The 22,182-nt window shown below is 48.4% G+C and overlaps 1 protein-coding gene across 11 annotated transcripts; it reads left to right on the top strand.

The window, feature by feature from the left end:
- The first annotated feature begins 11,895 nt into the window (after window positions 1-11,895).
- Window positions 11,896-21,641, top strand: PATL2 (PAT1 homolog 2). 11 transcript variants are annotated; one of them, XM_069597344.1, is made up of 15 exons: window positions 11,909-11,978; window positions 12,295-12,385; window positions 12,999-13,195; window positions 13,799-13,879; window positions 14,560-14,702; window positions 15,201-15,272; window positions 15,492-15,630; window positions 17,363-17,483; window positions 17,581-17,678; window positions 17,877-17,930; window positions 18,031-18,158; window positions 18,281-18,440; window positions 18,907-19,047; window positions 19,720-19,817; window positions 20,686-21,641. In XM_069597344.1, exons 1-15 carry the CDS (start codon window positions 11,940-11,942, stop codon window positions 20,861-20,863), a joined length of 1,740 nt encoding a protein of 579 aa, XP_069453445.1. In that variant the 5' UTR covers window positions 11,909-11,939; the 3' UTR covers window positions 20,864-21,641. The 11 variants fall into 11 exon arrangements, with proteins under 11 accessions (XP_069453437.1, XP_069453445.1, XP_069453436.1 ...); XM_069597336.1 differs by lacking the exon at window positions 13,799-13,879 and having other exon boundaries at window positions 11,896-11,978; window positions 20,686-21,516; XM_069597335.1 differs by lacking the exon at window positions 13,799-13,879 and having other exon boundaries at window positions 15,192-15,272; window positions 20,686-21,516.
- The last annotated feature ends 541 nt before the right edge of the window (window positions 21,642-22,182 follow it).

The raw sequence follows: 22,182 nt of genomic DNA, 5'->3' as shown, positions 1-22,182 counted from the left end.
TATTAAAAAGAGTGCATTTGAATCAGTTCTAATGAGGTGAACTGGAGACTAATGAAACTGGAGACTATTATACAGAGTGAAGTAAGTCAGAAAGAAAAACACCAATACAGTATATTAACTCACATATATGGAATTTAGAAAGATGGTAATGATGACCCTATATGCGAGATAGCAAAAGAGACGCAGATGTAAAGAACAGACTTTTGGACTCTGTGGGAGAAGGCAAGGGTGGGATGATTTGAGAGAATAGCATTGAAATATGTATATTCTCATATGTGAAATAGATCACCAGTCCAGGTTCGATGCATGAGACAGGGTCCTCAGGGCTGGTGCACTGGGATGACCCTGAGGGATGGGATGGGGAGGGAGGTGGGAGGGGGGTTCAGGATGGGGAAATACATGTACACCCATGGCTGATTCATGTCAATGTATGGCAAAAACCACTACAATATTGTAAAGTAATTAGCCTCCAATTAAAATAAATAAATTTAAAATAAAATAAAATAATTTAAAATTGTTTTTAAAAAAGGAGGAGGGGGCCTCTGGGAGATAGCTATGTCCTGAGGGTACAGCCCTCCTGAATTGGATTAGTACCCTTATGAAGGAAACCCCCGAGAGTTCCCTTATCCGTCCCTTTTCACCTATGAACCAGAAAATGGGCTCCAGACACCAAATCTGCTGGCACTTTGATCTTGACTTCTAGCCTCCCAGACTTTGAGAAATAAGTTTCTGTTGTTTATAAGCTACTCAGCCTCTGGTATTTGCTTACAGCATCTCAAATGGACACACACATTAATTAACTAAGACTATAAAGTCATACTTTTCTTATTTAAATTAGGATGAATTTTCCTTTTGAAGAAATAAAGAACATGATAAAGATTTTTCACTCTCCATAAGAATGCAAGGGCTTCCCAGGTGGCACTAGGGATAAAGAACCCGTCTCCAATGCAGAAGACATAAGAGACTCAGATTCAATCCCTGGGTCAGGAAGATCTGCTAGAGGAAGGCATGGCAACCCACTCCAGTGCTCTTGCCTGGAGACTCCCCATGGACAGAGGAGCCTGGCAGGCTACAGTACATAGGGTCACAAAGAGTCAGACATGACTGAAGTGACTTAGCATGAATGCATTCAAGAATGCAAATGTTCTGTTTCAAGATAGTATTCAGCACTTAATAAAGGATAGGATTTTAAAAGTAAACGTAAAAGAAAATAGCAACCTTATTTTTATATTATCCATCAACAGTGTTATGTTAATTTTGATATGGGTGCTGATAGGATAATATTGATTACTAGCAGTTGTGAAGGAAATATGAATGAAAGAACCTGGGTTTAACATAAATATATCTTTTTTGGAGTCCCCAAAATTGAGAAACTTTACAGAGAATCTTCACCTAAAAGTTCTTTTAAATAATTTTTAAATGTAAATAAACCCTGGGATTTCTTTGGAAGGAATGATGCAAAGCTGAAGCTCCAGTACTTTGGACACCTCATGCGAAGAATTGACTCATTGGAAAAGACTCTGATACTGAGAGAGATTGGGGGCAGGAGGAGAAGGGGACGACCCAGGATGAGATGGCTGGATGGCATCACGGACTCGATGGACGTGAGTCTGAATGAACTCCGGGAGATGGTGATGGACAGGAGGCCGGGCGTGCTGCAATTCATGGGGTCGCAAAGAGTTGGACATGACTGAGCGACTGAACTGAAATTTAAGGTGATCACATCAAAATGAAAGTCATTTGACTTTGTTTACAGCTTTATTTTTTGCCACTCAGAAGCTGGACATTTTTATGTAGACAAATTTTGTCAACCTTCATGGCTTGTGATTTGGGATCTTGTTTAGAAGGGCCTTCTCTACTCGCTCAACATTTTAAAAATGTTTTACACTTACTTTCTTTGAATATTTTAAGGGCTTTTTTGTAATATTTAGAACTTGGCCCCATAAGAATTTACTTTGGCATAAATATATCTTCAGTATGGAAGGTTTACAGTCAAGGCTGTATTTTGTTTGGTTTTTTGGCCATGCAGCATGTGAGATCTTAGTTCCCAACCAGGGATCAAAATGGCACCCCATAGGGAAGGCATGGCAGCCCACTCCAGTAGTGGGAGCAGGGAGTCTTAGCCACTGGTCCACCAGGGAGTCCCCAGCTCTGTATGGCCTTTCTCTTATGGTTTCTGCCTTGGGTGCCATGAGGTTTGTTGTTGTAGAATGGCATTTCTAGGGAACAATGTGGATGGTGGGCCGGAAAAGGACACACCCAGGGGACAGGCAAGAAACCCCATTGAAGAAGGCTTGGCAGAGAAGGAACATTATTTTCTATTTAAGTTCAGCTCATTTCACATTTACTGAGAATCTGCTCTGTGTTAAGTGCTGGAGGTACAAAGATGAAGAAGACACATCTCTGTTCTCAATTGGAGGTGACAGATACAGAAGCCGAATTACAATTCAGTGTAAAGGTTCACACTCTAGAGTATGGTAGGGCCCCAAAGCACACATAGAAAGAGCAGCTTATCCAGCCTGGAAATCAGGCTGTGACCTCACTTTCCAGTTAAAATACCTCCTCCTTCACCAGTCCTTTTTCTTTAATCATTTACTTTTTGCTGCTCGGGTCTTCACTGACGCAGGGCTTTTCTCTAGTTGCGGTGAGCAGGAGCTCCTCCCTGGCTGGGGTGCCATGGCTTCTGTTGCTGAGGAGCTTAGGCTGTAGCGTCCAGGAGTCACAGCACGTGGGCTCAGTAACTGTGGCTCAGTCGTTACGGTGCACGGGCTTAGTTTCTCTGTGGCTTGTGGTATCTTCCTGGACCAGGGATCAAACCCAAGTCTCCTGCATTGGCAGGCAGATTCTTTTTCCACTGAGCCACAAGAGAAGCCCCACAAACTCATTTTGCTTATGTGACATGGTAAACAACGTATTACCTACTAAGATATATAGGTAGCTGCTTTAATAGTAATTGAATACAACTCCCACACCAAGGTAGAGGGGTCCCCAGAGTAGGGAGAAACATCCCTGGTGCAGAGTGATAATGAGGGAGTTCCATCAGAGTCCTACTTTCCCCACATAGCTAAAAGCAGTTCACTATTTCTGAAACCCGAGCTGCAAATCAGGGAACTTGAAAACAGGAGGCTGGAGGGGCACTCAGGGTGTGACTTTAGAGAGACTTGTGCTCTTAATCGAGGACAGGGGATGAAAGTCACCGAAGTGCTCTTAGTCGAGAGCTGTCAGATCTGCCAAAAGGACTTGGAAATCATCAGTGTGTAGGTGGAAACATGGGGAAATGTGAGTGGTTCTGGTTGCCCAGGGTTACCAAGTTGCAGAGGACTTGATGTTTAGAGGAATTCTTGATCTCTTTGAGAATGTGATGAAAGCTCTGGGCTGTCTCTCCAGAAAAATGCACATGTTAAAAATCACACAAACTTCTATACAATTTCAGGGCCCTCTGATTAAGAGTATTTGACAGAGGAGAAAGGGAAGAGGCTTGAGGAAGAGGATATTTGAAACAAATGGAAAGATTGCAAGCAGAGTAGGAAAGAGGCCAGAGAAAGGCAGAGAAGCCAGGAAGAGCAGGGAGACTGAGGCTGCAGGAAGCTGTGGGAGAGCAGAGACGCAAATAGGGCCGAGTCACATGCCGCTGGGGCTTCTGCTGAAGTAAGTCCTGAAACATGTCTTTTGCCCTTAGCTAAGGAGTCTCTGGTGGGAGATTTCCCTGGTGGTCCAGCGGCTAAGACTGTGTGCCCCAGGGCAGCAGGCCCAGGTTCCATCCCTGGTCAGGGAACTAGATCCCACATTCCACAACTAAAGATCCAGCATGCCACAGCTAAGACCTGGCACAGCCAAATAAGTAAATCAATTAATTTGAAAAAAAAATCAGTGGTGATCCAGAGTAGTATTGAGAATAGTTTCTGAGGAGTGATGGGTAATGATAGTTCCGGGTTCTTGTTGTTGTTGTTGTTGTTAATCCAAGAAGTGTTTAGGGGTGGCATATGGGTAGAAAAGAAGGTAGGGGATTTGTCTTGATGATGTGTTTGCAGAGTACCAACATATGGTTGAAAAATTGTCAGTGTCCACAGAAAGGGCTGAGGGGCTTTTGGGACTAAGCCCATTCATCCCCTAGGCACTCTATATGATGGGATCAGGAGCCGAAAGATCAGTGGTGAAGGAATGACACATGTTGAGGAGATTGAGAAGCTTGGTGTGTCAGGTAGGAGGAAGATAAGGGGCAGAAAGTGGAGAGGAGCTAAAGAGCCTCTTGATGAAAGTGAAAGAGGGGAGTGAAAAAGTTGGCTTAAAGCTCAGCATTCAGAAAATGAAGATCATAGCATCTGGTCCCATTACTTTATGGCAAATAGATGGGGAAATAGTGGAAACAGTGTCAGACTTTATTTTTTGGGCTCCAAAATCACTGCAGATGGTGACTGCAGCCATGAAATTAAAAGACGCTTACTCCTTGGAAGAAAAGTTATGACCAACCCAGATAGCATATTGAGAAACAGAGGCATTGCTTTGCCAACAAAGTTCCGTCTACTCAAGGCTATGGTTTTTCCTGTGGTCATGTATGGATATGAGAGTTGGACTGTGAAGAAAGCTGAGCGCCAAAGAATTGATGCTTTTGAACTGTGGTGTTGGAGAAGACTCTTGAGAGTCCCTTGGACTACAAGGAGATCCAACCAGTCCATTCTAAAGGAGATCAGCCCTGGGTGTTCTTTGGAAGGAATGATGCTAAAGCTGAAACTCCCTTACTTTGGCCACCTCATGTGAAGAGTTGACTCATTGGAAAAGACTCTGATGCTGGCAGGGATTGAGGGCAGGAGGAGAAGGGGACGACAGAGGATGAGATGGCTGGATGGCATCACTGACTCAATGGACACGAGTCTGAGTGAACTCCAGGAGACGGTGATGGACAGGGAGGCCTGGCTTGCTGCCATTCATGGGGTCGCAAAGAGTGGGACACGACTGAGTGACTGAACTGAACATTAGAAAGGAAAACAAGAAAGTAACTTTGTTTCTAAGAATGGACATCCCCTGATATTTCTCTGCTTTCCTATAAGAAGGACGAAGGGAAAGTGGAGAGGGTAAAGACATAGGGGAGAGAAGCAGGCCTGGAGTGCCAGAGGGCACAGGATCCCAGAAGAGAGGCTGCACTTGGAACGAAGGAGGGACAGCCACCCCCTACACGCTAGGCACAACATGTGAGGCGGTCTGTGACATGTGTACATTTCCTCCAAGTATAAAGTGAAAGTCGCTCAGTTGTGTCCGACTCTTTGCGACCCCATGGAGTATACACTCCAAGGAATTCTCCAGGCCAGAATACTGGAGTCAGTAGCCTTTCCCTTCTCCAGGGGATCTTCCCAACCCGCGGATCGAACCCAGGTCTCCCACATTGCAGGCGGATTCTTTACCCGCTGAGCCGGAGGGGAAGCCCGAATATGTGAGCGGATCAGCCCAGACGGCCTCTGTGTGGGCGCCAGGTCGCTTCCGGCGTGCCTGAGTCTCTGCAACCTGTGGACTGCAGCCTGCCATGCTCCGCTGTCCATGGGATTCTCCAGGTAAGAACACTGCAGCAGGCTGCCAGGCCCTTCTCCAGGGGATCTTCCCCACCCAGGGATCAAACCTGCGTCTCTTGCCTGTCCTGCATTGGCAGGCAGGTTCTTGACCACTGGCGCCACCTGCTGCTGCTGCTAAGTCGCTTCAGTCGTGTCCGACTGTGTGACCCCATGGACCGCAGCCCACCAGGCTCCGTCCATGGGATTTTCCAGGCAAGAGCACTGGAGTGGGGTGCCATCGCCTTCTCCACCTGGCAAGCTCAAAATGGCCTCTATTTTCTCACTAACGTAAGGGGTGAGGTTGACTGCTGAGAGTCAAGAGATGAGGTTGCCCCGGGGGCCCTGACCAACGGTTCTGTTTCAGAATCCTTGATGATTAACAGATGGGAGAGGAAGCCGAATAAGAACAAGAAAAGAATGACTCAGCGGGCTGGTGAGAGACGGGTCCTGACAGAAAGCAGCCGGCACACTCCAGTGGGGTCACTGAGGAGGGTCTGGGGAAGGGAGGATTTACCCAGCTGTGAGCAGGGCTGGGGGGAGGTATGAAGAGCAGTGAAGTCCACAGGGCCTCGCAAGAGAGGGAGCCTTGTGCGGTGAGTCCTCACCTTGAGAGCGTTGCAGCAAAAGCAGAAGTGAATGAATGGTCTTGAGCGCAGATCAGACAAGCAGGCCGCCAAGAGCTAAGCAACCCTGCCTATTCTTTGCCTGTCACTGCTAACAGTGGTAGCTAGACTTGTCCTTCACAAGGTTGTCGTTGTTGTTGTTTAGCCGCTAAGTTGTGTCTGACTCTTTGCAAGTCCATGGACCTTAGCTTGCCAGGCTCCTCTGTCCATGAGATTTCACTGGAGTGAGTTGCCATTTCCTTCTCCAGGGGATCTTCCCAGCCCAGGGATCAAACCCAAGGATCCTCCACTGGCAGGCAGATTCTTTACCGCTGAGCCACCAGGGAAGCCCTTCACAAAGCTAAACAAAGCTAATCACTCTCTGACTCCATGTGAACGCGCACCTGGCACCCTTCTCCCCTGCGCTCTCTTGTAGCATTCTGCATTTCAAAAAAGCTATCCATCCTGTGGCTTCAGGGACTGTAGACTCAGTTGCTGAGTTGCCTGATGCCAGCTGTGGCTTTTTCGAAAATTTTCCAAAGGAAAATATATATAAGCAAGACCTTCATGAGGATATAAAGCCTCTCCCTGTTCCCAAGAGCATGGGACACAGTTCTTGAGGCCCTGGTCTGCTGTGCTTTCCTTTTGCCTGGTAAAAAGAATATAGCTATTCTCCTCTGTTTCTTCCAGACTCTGACTGTATTTCTACTTGGCATGAGAGGACCGGAAGCCAAGATTTTGGCAACAAGAGCAGGTCCCAGATCCCAGAGAGAAGGGATGTTGGTTAGGAGAGGGCCATCCGATGGAGCCCACTGGACACAGGTGTTGAAGTTACCTGGCAGCCAGACAGCCTTCCTGTCTCTAGGTTCTGGTAACCCCTCTGTCCTCTTGCCTAAGCTATACTAGTCCCAGGGGACTGTACTATTCCTCATGATCACACTATATTCATTCTATACATTTTTAAAAATTCTATCTTAATAAATATAATTTTATTATAATTATCCAATTTGAATGTACTATTTCCTGAAGAAACTCTCACTTATATATGGTGTTTTGAAAAAACAAACTCTGGAAAGAAGAAAAGAAGCAGGGTGTAATATATAAATAATATTAGACATTTAAAGGAGGACAAAGTACAGATATAGCATGCATTTAAAAAATGCTCCTATACTAGGAAGGATTTTATGCCAATAAACTTGAAAACTTACAAGAAATGGAAAAATTCCTAGAAGATATATACTTGAACCAAAAAGCCTCAAGAAGAAATTGAAACCAGTATAGACCAACAACCATTAAAGAAACTGAAATAATGGATTAAAAATCTCCCCATAAAAGTGGGATGGTCCTTAGGTGTTTTATTTAGCAAATGTAAACACTTCTAATGTATCTTTTTTAAAAGTTGAAGTAACTGATTTACAATACTATGTTACTTTCTTTTGAATAGCAAAGTGATTGTTGAAAGTCTATGTAAAAATACATATTCTTTTTTGTATTTTTCCACTGGGAGACTGAATACTGTGCTGTACAGTTCTATTGTATCTTTTATCTGATCCAACTGTTCAAAATGTATTTTATTTTACTTGGCTGTGCTGAGTCTTAGTGGCAGCATTCAGGCCTTGAGTCGCGGCTTATGAACTCTTAGTTACAGCATGTGGGATCTAGTTCCCTGACCAGGGATCAAATCGAGGCCCCTTTATTGGGAACTCAGAGTTTCAGCCACTGAATCACCAGGGAGGTCCCCTGTCTGTACCTCTTATCTTATTTGGGAAGCTCTATGAAGGTCTAAGACATTGTTTCATTCACTATTTATTCACATAATGCCACCGTTGGTAGCATTGTTTCATTCACTGTTTAACCCAGGCTTGGCTTAAACTTAGCATAAACTATAGCAGAAGCTAGAAAAATCGAAAGGATCCGTAGACATATAAGACTTCAGGCAAAGGGAGGAGACTTTCACAGAGCCTCTAGGTCCCAAATGAAACGTCAAACAGCCAAGACAGGGCTGTGATCTTGCAGACCGAGCTGGAACCCCCCGGTTCCGGTGCCAGTGACATACAAAGTCCCTTCAGAATGGAGACCTGCATGCAGCGAGTGGCTCTGCCCGACGCCGGGTCACTACAGCAGCCTCATCAGCCACTTCTGGGACAGTGGAAGCCACCATCTGGCCCTTTCGGTGATAATACCAGGGTTAATTATTAGGAAGTTATGGTGAGAAACAGCTGAATAACATTACCAAAAAGGCCTGAACCCAACTAGATATCGGAAAAGAGTTTCAGTAACTCCAGTTCAGTTCAGTTCAGTTCAGTTCAGTTGCTCAGTCGTGTCGGACTCTTTGCAACCCCATGAATCGCAGCACGCCAGGCCTCCCTGTCCATCACCAAATATCACAGTTTAGCCCAACTCATGTCTGTTGAGTCGGTGATGCCATCCAGCCACCTCATCCTCTGTCATCCCCTTCTCCTCCTGCCCCTAATCCTTCCCAGCATCAGGGTCTTTTCCAATGAGTCAACTCTTTGCATGAGGTGGCCAAAATATTGGAGTTTCAGCTTCAGCATCGGTCCTTCCAATGAACACCCAGGACTGGTCTCCTTTAGGATGGACTGGTTGGATCTCCTTGCAGTCCAAGGGACTCTCAAGAGTCTTCTCCAACACCACAGTTCAGAAGTATCAATTCTTCGGCTCTCAGCTTTTTCCATAGTCCAACTCTCACATCCATACACAACCGCTGGAAAATCCATAGCCTTGACTAGACGGACCTTTGTTGGCAAAGTAATGTCTCTGCTTTTAAATATGCTATCTAGGTTGGTCATAACTTTCCTTCCAAGGAGCAAGCATCTTTTAATTTCAAGGCTGCAATCACCATCTGCAGTGATTTTGGAACCCAGAAAAATAACGCCTGACACTGTTTCCACTGTTTCCCCATCTATTTGCCATGAAGTGATGGGACCAGATGCCATGGTCTTCATTTTTGGAATGCTGAGCTTTAAGCCAACTTTTTCACTCTCCTCTTTCACTTTCATCAAGAGGCTTTTTAGTTCCTCTTCACTTTCTGCCATAAGGGTGGTGTCATCTGCATATCTGAGGTTATTGATATTTTTCCCGGCAATCTTGATTCCAGCTTGTGCCTCTTCCAGCCCAGCGTTTCTCATGATAAACTCTGCATAGAAGTTAAATAAGCAGGGTGACAATATACAGCCTTGACGTACTCCGCTTCCTATTTGGAACCAGTCTGTTGTTCCATGTCCAGTTCTAACTGTTGCTTCCTGACCTGCATACAGATTTCTCAAGAGGCAGGTCAGGTGGTCTGGTATTCCCATTTCTTTCAGAATTTTCCACAGTTTATTGTGATCCACACAGTCAAAGGCTTTGGTGTAGTCAATAAAACAGAAATAGATGTTTTTCTGGAGCTCTCTTGCTTTTTCCATGATCCAGCGGATGTTGGCAATTTCATCTCTGGTTCCTCTGCCTTTTCTAAAACCAGCTTGAACATCTGGAAGTTCATGGTTCACGTATTGCTAAAACCTGGCTTGGAGAATTTTGAGCATTCCTTTACTAGCATGTGAGATGAGTGCAATTGTGCGGTAGTTTGAGCATTCTTTGGCATTGCCTTTCTTTGGGATTGGAATGAAAACGGACCTTTTCCAGTCCTGTGGCCACTGCTGAGTTCTCCAAATTTGCCGGCATATTGAGTGCAGCACTTTCACAGCATCATCTACCGGGATTTGAAAGAGCTCAGCTGGAATTCCATCACCTCCACTAACTTTGTTCATAGTGATGCTTTCTAAGGTCCACTTCATTTAACATTCCAGGACATCTGGCTCTAGGTGAGTGATCACACCATCATGATTATCTGGGTTGTGAAGATCTTTTTTGTACAGTTCTTCCATGTATTCCTGCCACCTCTTCTTAATATCTTCTGCTTCTGTTAGGTCCATGCCATTTCTGTCCTTTATTGAGCCCATCTTTACATGAAATGTTCCCTTGGTATCTCTCATTTTCTTGAAGAGATCTCTAGTCTTTCCCATTCTGTTGTTTTCCTCTTTTTCTTTGCATTGATCACTGAGGAAGGCTTTCTTATCTCTCCTTGCTTTTCTTTGGAACTCTGCATTCAGATGCTTATATCTTTCCTTTTCTCCTTTGCTTTTCACTTCTCTTCTTTTCACAGCTGTTTGTAAGGCCTCCTCAGACAGCCATTTTGCTTTTTTGCATTTATTTTCCATGGGGATGGTCTTGATTCCTGTCTCCTGTACAATGTCACGAACCTCCATCCATAGTTCATCAGGCACTCTGTCTATCAGATCTAGTCCCCTAAATCTATTTCTCCCTTCCACTGTATAATCATAAGGGATTTGATTTAAGTCATACCTGAATGGTCTAGTGGTTTTCCCCTCTTTCTTCAATTTAAGTCTGAATTTGGCAATAAGGAGTTCATGATCTGAGCCACTGTCAGCTCCCAGTCTTGTTTTTGCTGACTGTATAGAGCTTCTCCATCTTTGGCTGCAAAGAATATAATCAATCTGATTTTGGTGTTGACCATCTGGTGATGTCCATGTGTAGAGTCTTCTCTTGTGTTGTTGAAGAGGATGTTTGCTATGACCAGTGCGTTCTCTTGGCAAAACTCTATTTGCCTTTGCCCTGCTTCATTCCGTATTCCAAGGCCAAATTTGCCTGTTACTCCAGGTGTTTCTTGACTTCCTACTTTTGCATTCCAGTCCCCTATAATGAAAAGGACATCTTTTTTGGGTGTTAGTTCTACAAGGTCTTGTAGGTCTTCATAGAACCATTCAACTTTAACTTCTTCACCGTTACCGGTTGGGGCATAGGCTTGGATTACTGTGATATTAAATGGTTTGCCTTGGAAACGAACAGAGATCATTCTGTCATTTTTGAGATTGCCTCAGTAACTTTCAAGCTACTTAAATTTGTCCCCTCACTCATGTAGTTCCAACCTACAGAGAAACTTTTGAAAAGAATATTTTTCTTTGGAGGCACCAGAATCATGGCTCTGTAACCGTGACAATAGGCCTCTCACTTGCATTTTTAATGGAGAGAGTTCCCTTCATTTCTTCAGTTTTTTCAGAGGTTTTCAGCTGAACACAAGACGTGGGCACAGACCCCAGAATCACTGAGGAGCTGGGTGAGGCCCAGGCGAGTCTCAGCATTTGCTACCAGCAGTCCTAAGGTGTTGATTTGTATTGTTATTTCCTTTTCTTTTTACTCCTGAGCATCAGAACCAGGTTTCCATTTACAGCAGCCAAGAAGATAGGGGATTATCTGTGTAGCTCATGCAGAAGTGTTTTCATCTGGAAGATCTGACTTCTGCATTCACTAAGAGTGGCTAACAGACTCAAGCTCAAGCAGACACAAGTTCCCCAGGAAGGGCAAGTATCTCCAGCTGGCCTTTCAGGATCCACAAGCATCCTGCCCTGAAGCACTGAGAACTTGGCTACTCCGTAGTAGCCTCATGATCTACCAGGGATTTCCTATCCAATTTAATGGAGCAAGTTTAGGAATTGAAGAGACCATAATCTGAGAAAGTCCCTATTAAAACAGGGATCCTCTTCTTAAGTACCTGCTCCCAGATAACCCATCCCAATAAACTGTACTCACGACCACAGATGGTTCAAAATGCACTCTCATTCTCTTGCCCTTTCAAGGCTTTTCTTTCTCATGGGTTTGTGCTCTGACGTTTCTACCGAGACGCAGCGGTTGGAGGTGCTGGCCCTTTAACGGGGGAGCAGGGCAGCGGCTGGGAACCTTAAAGCGGGGGCGGCGCAGCCTGGCCCGGGCTGCCATGACCAGGCCGAGCGGAAAGGCCAGCCGCGGCGCTGGGGTGGGTGCTGGCACCCAGGAGGCTGGGACCCCTCCCTGCGCGCAGACTGAGGCTGGCGGTGACCGTGGGCGGGCGCGCTTCTCCCCCAGCTCCTAGCCCTGCCTCTGCTTTCTGCCCCTCTGCAGGACGGCTCCCTGGAGCTGAGGTCGGAGGGGGGTGGAGGGGGTTAGGGCCGTCTGAGAGCCTGGGATTCTGCTCCTTGGAGATCTGGACCGAAACTTTTCTAACAGCTTTGCTGGGGGGAGGCCTTGGTTGTCTCGATGCTAGACCATCCTTTACTAAGGACAGGGGTCTCTGGGTCTCTTCCCTGTCCCAGGTTTACCTTCCAGAGGCTAACAGTGCTCTCTCGCCAGAGGAAACAGCCACAGAGCAAGTCTGCCAGCCCGAAAAGATAAAGTGCCTCCAAGGTAATATCACCAAACGGTCTGTGGTATCTGGTAACAATCCCAGGAGTGCAGCGGCTTGGGGCTGTGGTTCAGTGGATAGAAATGTGTTTGAGTCGAAGCTGCTGTGAGTAATTCCCAAGCCCTTTTACCTGCTGCTCATCATGAGGGTGACTGAGATCACGCTTATGGGGTCTATTTTCCTCACCTTCAGAGAAAAATGACCAACACCAGCCTTGTACTGTGGTTGTGAGCCATACGCGAACATATGCATGTAAGGTCTCCGGCACGTGAGGGTTAAATTGCCACGAGTCAGGGCAGCTGGAACTTGGTTGATTAAAGAGGCATAGAAAGGGCTGTCAGGGGGATGAGCAGGTGGGGAAGCCTGTGGTGGTACTAATGAGGCCATGCAAGAGGGGCTGAGGAAGGTGAAGGCGACTGGCACCTGCCGGGTTCTATTTGCTCCAGTCAGGGGTGGCTAGGGGCGGCCTGGGGTAGTGAGGCTGAGTTGAACTCATACAGCAAGAGGCAATGTTTGAAGATGGTGCTAGAGACGGCTTGTAACCAGAAGTGCTACGAGAAGCGACCTCCCTCGGCCAGGCGCTTCGCAGCTGAGCCTGTTTCACCTCCTCCACAGGCTGCCGCTTAAACCAAGGCTCAGGCAAGCCCCGTGGCCCCTTGGCTCTGGAGGAAGAGCTGGTGTCTGCCTCTCAACTGGAGGAAGAGGACCTGGGTCCAGATTTAGCGCCAGACGTGGAGGAGGAGGGAGCGGAGGAGGAGGAGGAGGACGGTCTGGGGGACCCAGCTGTCCAGAGCGCTGTCCACAACAGCCAGGTGCGCGGCAGGAGGGTGTGGGGTTGTCCCGAGCGGTCTGCGTCTCACAGGCTGTTGCGCAGCATCTCTCCTCTCTTCACCTCTCTCCAGGTGGGTGAGCACTTTCTATTTCAGGCTTGAGCCCCAGTAGACTCTTACCTCCCTTCCCCCCTTCCGTCTGTCTCCGCTTAGTTTCTGATGCTGCCCTCACCTTGAACGCAGGTCCAGCAGGGCTGCGTCACCCACCCAGGGATGCTGGCTCTGCTCCTGAAATGAGTCATTTTCATTCCAGCTGATGAAATGAGTCGTCTTTGACCTTGGACCCCTGTGTCCTTGCAGTCCCTTGGATTCCGTCAGCATGTGGGGAGGCACAAGGGGTTCCCGTGCAGAAATGAAGTTACTCAGACCCTGCTTCAGCTTAACTCCTCAGATGCCAGCTGGCTTCCTTTTGGCAGAAGGAGAGGGGGTCCTGACCCTACTGACTTTGAAACTGAGGGAGGGCCAGGCTGCCTGTATCCTGGGTATTGGAAATTGTTGGTCCTGCTGCTCACCTCCCCCATTAACACTGGTAGATGTTATCACAGGGGCTCATTCCTGCCTGAGTTTTCCTCCCTCCCGTTCCAGAAAGGTCTTCTCAGCTCCCCTGGAATCACAGACCCTGGTGTTCTGGGGGTGCCCCCTGCCTCCTTGCACTTCCTGTGGCGGGTGTCTCCAATCTCCATGATGTGAGAAAAAGACGGGGTGCTGAGAAGCAGTGTTTGGAGGGTCCCCTTTCTTAACATTACACTCTGCTCTTGACCTTGCTCTGGGGATGCAGCAAAGTGAGGTAAGGGTATGGACGGGGGGACGCCTGTTGTTCAGAGAAGCTTGGTAAAAGACAGAGTGGGTCCTGGGACAGCTGGCCTTCCTAGAAAAAAGACAAACAATTCCAGCTTACAGAACATAAATAGCACTGAGCCTCGTGCTAGAAAGAGCACATGACCTGGAGTGGAGGGGCTGCCAGAAATCCAGAAGGGAGAAGAGAAGGGAACTGTAGGCTGAGGAGGGCTTCAGAGGAGTCTGAGAAGGGCTGAAGACCAGGTCTGATGACAGTCGGGGGGAAAAGAAGAGGAGTTGACCCACACATGGAGGAGAAAGCGCAGGCTTCCACACTGTCAGGGGCCAAGAGTTACTCCCGAGGGGGTGACAGACCTGCTGGAGACAAGAGGGGGCCCACAGTCCGGTGTCCTCACGACTGGCTTGCGAGGCCCCAGTGTGGCAGATGTTGGGTGAGGTTCTTCAAGGCAAAGACAGGTGAGACCCTAGGGCAGAAAGGCAACCAGCAGCAAAGGCAGGATCTGTTGGTGGAGACGTGCTTCTCTCAGACCCTGAAATTCCTCTCGCAGACCCCGGGCCACCTGGCTCCCCTTCCGTTCCGGCCCTCCCTTCCCAGCGCCGGCTCTGCAGCCCGCCACTTTGGACCTCAGCTGCCCGCACCAGACCCGTCGCTTCTCTGCAGCCCGCCCACCTCGTGGCCCCTGAGGCTCAGGTGCTAGATCAGGGCGCCCCTCCCCTGGGGTCCAGACAGGCTGGGTCACCTCCAGAAGATGGGAGGTAGTAGCTGAGGAGGCATGGCTGCCCTTCTACCAGCTGCCACAGAAAAGTACTTAGAGAAACTCACTAAGGGAAGCGTGAGCTGACATGCAGCCCCTTCCCTCACAGATGAGAAGACGCCAGCCCAGCACTCTCTGGAGTCAGCTGGCCCAGGAGAGCTGAGCCTAGGACTCAGAAGTCCTGATAGCCAGGCCAAGTGGTTTCCATTGTGTCAGGGTTTCCTGCAGCCCCATCTCAGGGACATACATCTTGGAGGGGGTGTGAACTCTGCTGAGCTAGGATAGTGACGCTTCATGTGGCTGACGTTGGGGAGGGTCCTGAGCCGGTCAGGTCCCATAGCTGTCCGGTTGAGGTTCCCAGAGGTGAAAAGAAAGGGGGAGGGTGCTAAGAGCTTGCTCCCACCCAGCCCACGTTTCTTTCTGAGCCTCCGCAGCCATCTGACCCAGCTCCACCCTCAGCACCAGCGGATCTTGAAGCAGCAGCAGCAGCAGGGTCGACCACGAAGGTGCAGCCTAGAGGAGACGCAGGACTGAGTGGCGCCCCCTGCAGGCTGGGTTTTCCCTTGCTGCAAGGCACCTGCCCCCAAAGCCCCTCCACCCTCCCCCTGATACCCAGCTCCGGGCTCTCTATTCCTTGGGGAGTTCTCTGGGGATGGGGGGTAGGCGGGTGGGGTTTAGGTAGGAGGGGAGGTGTAGGTCTAAAGAGCCATCCTCCTGGCTTGAAGTCCCCCAGCCAAGAAGTGGCCTCAGCAGCCAGACTCCTATGCTAACCTCATGACGCAGAAAGAGAAGGACTGGGTGGTAAAAGTGCAGATGGTTCAGCTGCAGAGTGAGAAGCCGCGCCTCGATGACTATTACTACCAGGTGAGTCCCAGGGCCTCTGACCTTGGAGTCAAACAGCCTGACTCCATCGCCCTGAGAGCCTTCCTTCAGCTCACAGCCGCCACATCCCTTCTCGTGGGAGGGACGACTGTGAAAGATGGGGCCATGTTTCTATACTTGACATCCAAACTCCTTCCCTTTCTCCTAAATTGCAGCTGCAGGGGATTGTTTGTGATTCCCTAAGCACTCGGAGATCTTTGTCTCCATCCTTTGACAAGAATTTCTCCTCCTCAGTTTGAAAATGGCATTCTCATCTTTTGTACACATCGGTTTCTCTTGGAAACGACTTGTTATAAACATTCGTCTACTTACCTTTTACTTTTCTTTAAGATCTAAAACACAAGGAACTTTTATAGGTAATGGAATTCAATTTCTTGAACAAATGTGGGTTTTTTGACTCCTTTCTGTCTTCTTCCTGTCTACCCTTTGTCCATGAATTCTGGGTTGTCTGGGCTTCCCTTTGGCTCAGACGGTAAAGAATCTGCCTGCAGTGTAGGAGACCTGGGTTTGATACCTGGGTTGGGAAGATCCCGTGGAGAAGTAAATGGCTACCCACTCCAGTATTCTTGCCTGGAGGATCTTATGGACAGAGGAGCCTGGTGGGCTACAGTCCGTGGGGTCACAAAGAGTCGGACACGACTGAGCAAGTAGCACTTTCACTTTCTGGATTGTCTAAGTTTTATTTCACTTTCTCTTCAACCACCTGAGCCCACTAGCAAGGTTCCCACCTTTATCTCCTTCCTATTGACATTAGATTCTTTCTTTCTTCCCACCATGCTTCAAAACCTCTCTACCTTCTGCCAGAATCAGTTGAATGTGATCATCTTACACTCTTGGCTTTTAGACATTGCTTCTCAGTGAAGGAGCTTTTTCAAACCTTTGTTTAACTCAGTCAGTGGCTGTATTTTACTTCTGGATTTCACAGTCTTAAGATAGTAGAGCTGCCGTGCCAGCCCACACAAGAGTAGAGCTGGCTGAGAGGCCAGTTGACAGCAGTGTCCCCTCTGTCCTTCAGTGGAGAGAGGTGGTCTGCCATGCCATCAGAGAACGCTGATTTGGGACAGAACAGGTAGGACCATCAAATTAAAATGGGGAGGGGGAGGATGGCGTGACCGCGTATAACTTAGAATAAGGAGTGAAGGAAGCCTGCAGACCCTGGGGCACATTTACTTCTGGGCTCTCTGCTTTGCTTCTCTACCTTTCCATCCTAGCTCTTCAAGCCCTTAGGATGGGGGCCCCAGATCAGGTGGCACGGGGCTTAGGGTGCTGAAGATGTTTTATCATGGCTCTAGAAGGGCCTTACATCCCAGGAGCACTTCTGGAATGAATGCTGTAGACAAGGGTGTACTAAGAGGTCACACCGGAGAACCCTAACTCCTACGTTTAACCAACGAGTCTGCTGCTGCTGCTGCTAAGTCACTTCAGTCGTGTTCGACTCTGTGTGACCCCATAGACGGCAGCCCACCAGGCTCCCCCGTCCCTGGGATCCTCCAGGCAAGAACACTGGAGTGGGTTGCCATTTCCTTCTCCAATGCATGAAAGTGAAAAGTGTAAGTGAAGTCGCTCAGTCGTGACTGACTCTTAGCGACCCCATGGACTGCAGCCCACCAGGCTCCTCCGTCCATGGGATTCTCCAGGCAAGAGCACTGGAGTGGGGTGCCACTGCCTTCTCCGAAACAACGAGTATACATTTGACTAATCCGTGAACTCTCAGGAATATTATCAGAAACTAGAGAAGAAGCAGGCAGATGAAGAGCTGCTTGGGCGAAGAAGCAGGTTTGAGTCTCTCAAGCTGGTCACACCTTACATTCAGAAGGCGGAGGCTTATGAATCAGGTAGGCCCGGGGCTGACCTGCTGGGTTGGGGTGGACATCTGGCTGGACCCAGGTGGAAAGCAGAGGGGCATGCACCTGTCTGACTCCTTCCACACAGTGGTTCGAATTGAGGGTTCCCTGGGCCAGGTAGCTGTATCGACGTGTTTTACCCCTCGCCGAGCTATTGATGCTGTGCCCCACGGAACTCAAGAGCAGGTAGGAGTTTATCTTCCTGCAGCCTTTTTCTCTCCCTGTGTTTTGGAGAAAGGTCGGGAGCACTGTCATGCTTGAGTTCTGATTGTGAGCTAAGAGAAAGAGAAGTGATCGGGCTTTGCGATTTAGTCTTTCCAGCTCACGTCCTGGCCTGCCTAGGCATGGGCTGCTGCTGTTGACAGCCAGGGGCTCTTTCTCTAGGAGACAGCAGCTGCAAGCAGTCAGAGGCTGTGGGTGCTGTACCGGATTGAGAAGGTGAGACCTCAGCCTTAGCAGTGAGTTCCTTGCCTCCCCTAAGAACAGGATATGCTCACACTGGCCCCTTCTCCCTCTCTCCCCACCCTCACACTCCCAGATGTTCCTTCAGTTGCTGGAGATAGAGGATGGCCAGCAGGAGGCCCAGCCCCGTGACTCAGAGCAGCGGAGCAGCCAGGTTGAGAAGCTCTTCCAGGCCTTAAAGGCCCAGGGGCAGAATAATTTGGAGTGAGTGTGGGACGGTCACACCCCATCCCAGGAGGAGACAGTGGCTTAGCTTCGGCCCCTCCCTTCTGACCCTGGCCCTCTGCTCTAGCCGAGCCCTGCCATGTTTGCCTGTGTCCCTGCAGGGCGGCGGATGACGGCTTCCTGCAGGCGCTGTCCGTGGGGAAGGGGAAAGCCCTGGTGGCCCGGCTCCTCCCCTTCCTGCCCCGAGATCGAGCTGTCAGCTTGCTGCTGGCCATCACCCGCCACCTGCCCTTCCTGGTCAAGAGGGATGTGGCCGATCAGGTAGTGTGGCATGGAGTGGAGGAGAGGATGGTTTTGTGGATGGGTTAGCAATGCTTATCCCTTCTCCTCCTTCCACTCCTCACCCTCAGAGAAGCCAGAGAAGGTTTCAGGTGGTGAGGGGAAGGGGTCATAGAGACTGCCACAGGAGCAGCTGATGGTCTTTGATCTTCAGGCACAGTGAAGGAAGGAAAACCCGCAGGCATATGGTTACACAGGTGTGTGTATGCTCTGGCAGTTAGAGAAGATGGGCACCCCTGATAGTGCCAAGCCCCAAGCTCCTTCTCTTAGGTAAGGCATGCAGGACCAGCGGGTGTCGAAGGGCCGCTGCTAGGGATGAAGACGCTCGAGTGGTGATGGGCCCGGTAGGTCTGAGCTGACCAGAAGGGGCTAGAAGCAGGTTGGCAGGAAAAAGACTGGAGGTGAAGTTGTCAAGGAGTCAGAGAGGCCCTTACTGATCTTCCTGCAGGCCCTGCAAATGTTATTTCAACCTCTAAGCAAATGTATCAGGCACTTGACCTTCTGGGAACTCCTCCAAGGACTTCAGGGACTCATGCGGCTACCACCTGGCTCCTCTGAGCGGCCAATCACTGTGGTGCTTCAGAATCAGGTAACACGTGTGGGAGGCTCTGGCCTCTCCACAGGAGGCTCCAGGTGCCAACTGGCATGGACCCAGGGTGGGGTTGCTTTTTTAACAAGCTCCAGATGATGATGGTGCCTCTAGACCAGAAGTCACCCAACATTTTTGATAGTGAATCCTTTTACTACAAAAAATATTCTGAGCTACACCACCTGTGTGTTTATAAATCTTATAAATGGAACACTATACTTATATTAGGTGCATAATAAATACAAGGTGAAATATATATGTGAAAGATCTCGTATCTTCTAATATTCTAGTGGCTTATCCTGTGAATCCCTTCTGAAGATCTTTACCTCATGCAGTGCCTCTTAAAATGGGCTCCACATCCTACCCGCATCAGATTCCTGGGTCCATTCCCAACCTACAGTCTCTGACTCCTCAGGGTAGAGACCACAACTGTGTATTTCATCATCAGCTCCCCAGAGGAATCTTTGGACAATTCAGAGCAGTGATTTCCTTGGAAAGAGCTCAGAGTTTCTTGGCCAGCCAGGGTAAACTTGCTGGGTCTATGGGTGTTGGACTCCATCTGCACCTGTGAACTTGCCCTTTTAGTTGGGAAACGACAGAGCCAGGCAAACACTGGATGCCTCTGGTAAACTCATTTTCACCCTGGACACTTTGACAATTTATCACTTGCAGTTTGGCATATCTTTGCTCTATGCACTGCTAAGTCATGGGGAGCAGCTGGTGTCTCTGAATTCTTCCCTCAAGGAGCCCAGCAGTGACCATTCAGCTTGGTAAGATCATAAAAACCTTGTAAATACTATTTCAGTACCACTGGGATGTGTGCTAAGTTGCTTCAGTCATGTCCAACTCTTTGTGGCCCTGTGGACTGTATCCTGCCAGACTCCTCTATCCATGAGATTCTCTAGGCAAGACTGCTGGAGTGGGTTGTCGTGCCCTCCTCCAGGGGATCGTCCCAACCCAGGGATCGAACCTGCATCTCCTGCATTGGAAGGCAGGTTCTTTACTGCTAGCGCCACCTGGGAATCCCCTGGGATATGTAGGCTAAATCAGAGTAGCTGTTTCCTGAGTGGTTTAATCAAGCACCGGGGAGGAGGTTGGACAGAGAAGAGGCAACTAGCAGAGTTGTAGCTGTTTTGCCTCTTTTTTTTTTTCCTGTAGTGCCTAGAGTGCTGTCCCTCATGGGAGGCAATATATAGTGAAGTCGCTCAGTCGTGTCCGACTCTTTGCGACCCCGTGGACTGTAGCCCGCCAGGCTCCCCCGTCCATGGGATTCTCCAGGCAAGAACAGAAACAAGCCTTAGATATAACAGACCTAGGTGTGAATTCTGCTTCTGTCACTTACCATCAGCATAGCACTGGGGCACATCATTTCACTTTCTTTAGCGTGCTCCTCCTGTATAAACTGGGGATCGAAGGGTGACAGTACTAACCAGTTAGAGACCTGAAGGTTAGGCAAGGCGGAAGACGCGTGAAGCACTAAGCATTGCCTGGCCACACCAGACAGGCGAACGTCCTATCTTAATTGCTGTAGGTGCAGAGGGTGGTAAGTGGTGGTAGAAGATAACAAGAAACCTGGGCCCTGAGTCTCTTTCCCGCATAAACACTAAGATGCCGATGTGTTTCTTCTCTGCCCTCCAGGACAGACATGGTGGTTCTCACTGCCTGGGAGATTGCTCAGATGCCTACAGCCTCTCTGGCAGAACCCCTGGCCGTCCCCAGCAACCTTCTTCCCCTGTTCTGTCACCACGTGGACAGACAATTGGTACAGAAGCTGGAGGCTAGGATGGAGTATGTGACCGTGGAAATAAGATCATAGCCCCGGGTTGAAGCCCAACTAGGCTCTATCACTTCTCTACTATGTTTAAACCAAGAGTATGGAGGATAATTTGCTTTTTGAAGTATTTCTAGACGTGGGTACTTACTGAGTAACCAGTCTGCTCCAAGTTAGGGTTGTATGGCCTGTTTCTTCAGCCAAACATTTCCATTTTTTTCCTAGGAACTTTGATTATTTATCACACCAAGATATTTGAGAGTAAGAATTAGTTTGAGAAGATGAACTATTCATTCAAAAAGCATTTGAGGGACAACTCAAATGTAAACAAGAGGTAAACGCACAAAGAACGTGTAGCTCATCTTTGCTCAGAACTTTGCATCTGCTGGACAGAGATACTAACCACACCATACAATGCTTTAAAGGGAAGTTATTTGGAGTTGATCCCTCTTTTTGTAGGTTTGTTTTGATCTACTGATCAGGTTGTTCCAGAATGCCTATATATGGGGAAATTTTAGTGATCAGACACTAGCTGTGTATAGGTTTTTGCCCACAGGGATCCAGAGAGTCTGAAGACAGTTGTACACCTTGATATATTGGCAAACCTTGGAAACCTTTTCTCATGCTTCAAAAAACTGAACTATGTGCCTAAAAAGGCAGAGCAAAATGAGGTATAATTAAAAAGATAACAATGTAGAGCTGCAGCTTGTTTGTAAGTCAAGAGGTATAATCAAAGTCACTTTCTTTTGTGTGAAGCTTCACAAGTGTCCTTAATGTAAGGGACAAGTCCTTGTTGTGCTGAACAATAGGTTGACTTTGAAAACTGTTCTAGTGTTGCCATTTTTTATAAGTAGCCCTAGCTGAGCTAAGAGGGTTGGATATAAATATCTCCCTTGAGATGTGAAATGTTTGGTCTACTTTGACAAACAGGGTCATTTGCTCATCAACAAACACTAGAGCCCCTTTTTTGAACCAGGCATCATTTTAGGTGGTTGAGAAACAGCAATGACCAAAGAAAAGTCCTTGCTCTTCTGAAGCTCACATTCTGGCTGGACAGGGGCTGACAGAAGGTGCCAAGCAGTAATAAACGCTATGGGGGAGGCGCAACTGGAGGCTGAGTGACTGGAGTGAAATGGAAACTGTCAATCAGAAGCGGGGTTTAGGCTGGAATCAAAGATGAGTATTCCAGACAGAGGCAATAGTGAGCACAAAGCCCCTAAAGTGAGGAATTTGGTTGGCTTCCCTGGTGGCTCAGAGGTTAAAGTGTCTGCCTTCAATGCAGGAGACCTGGGTTCTAATCCCTGGGTGGGGAAGATCCCCTAGAGAAGGAAATGGCAATCTACTCCAGCATTCTTGCCTGGAGA

This window comes from Ovis canadensis, chromosome 7 (assembly GCF_042477335.2).
Source record: "Ovis canadensis isolate MfBH-ARS-UI-01 breed Bighorn chromosome 7, ARS-UI_OviCan_v2, whole genome shotgun sequence".
Lineage (NCBI taxonomy): Eukaryota > Metazoa > Chordata > Mammalia > Artiodactyla > Bovidae > Ovis > Ovis canadensis.
The sequence above is the reverse complement of the archived record's forward strand: the minus strand, read 5'-3'. Positions and strand labels throughout refer to the sequence as shown.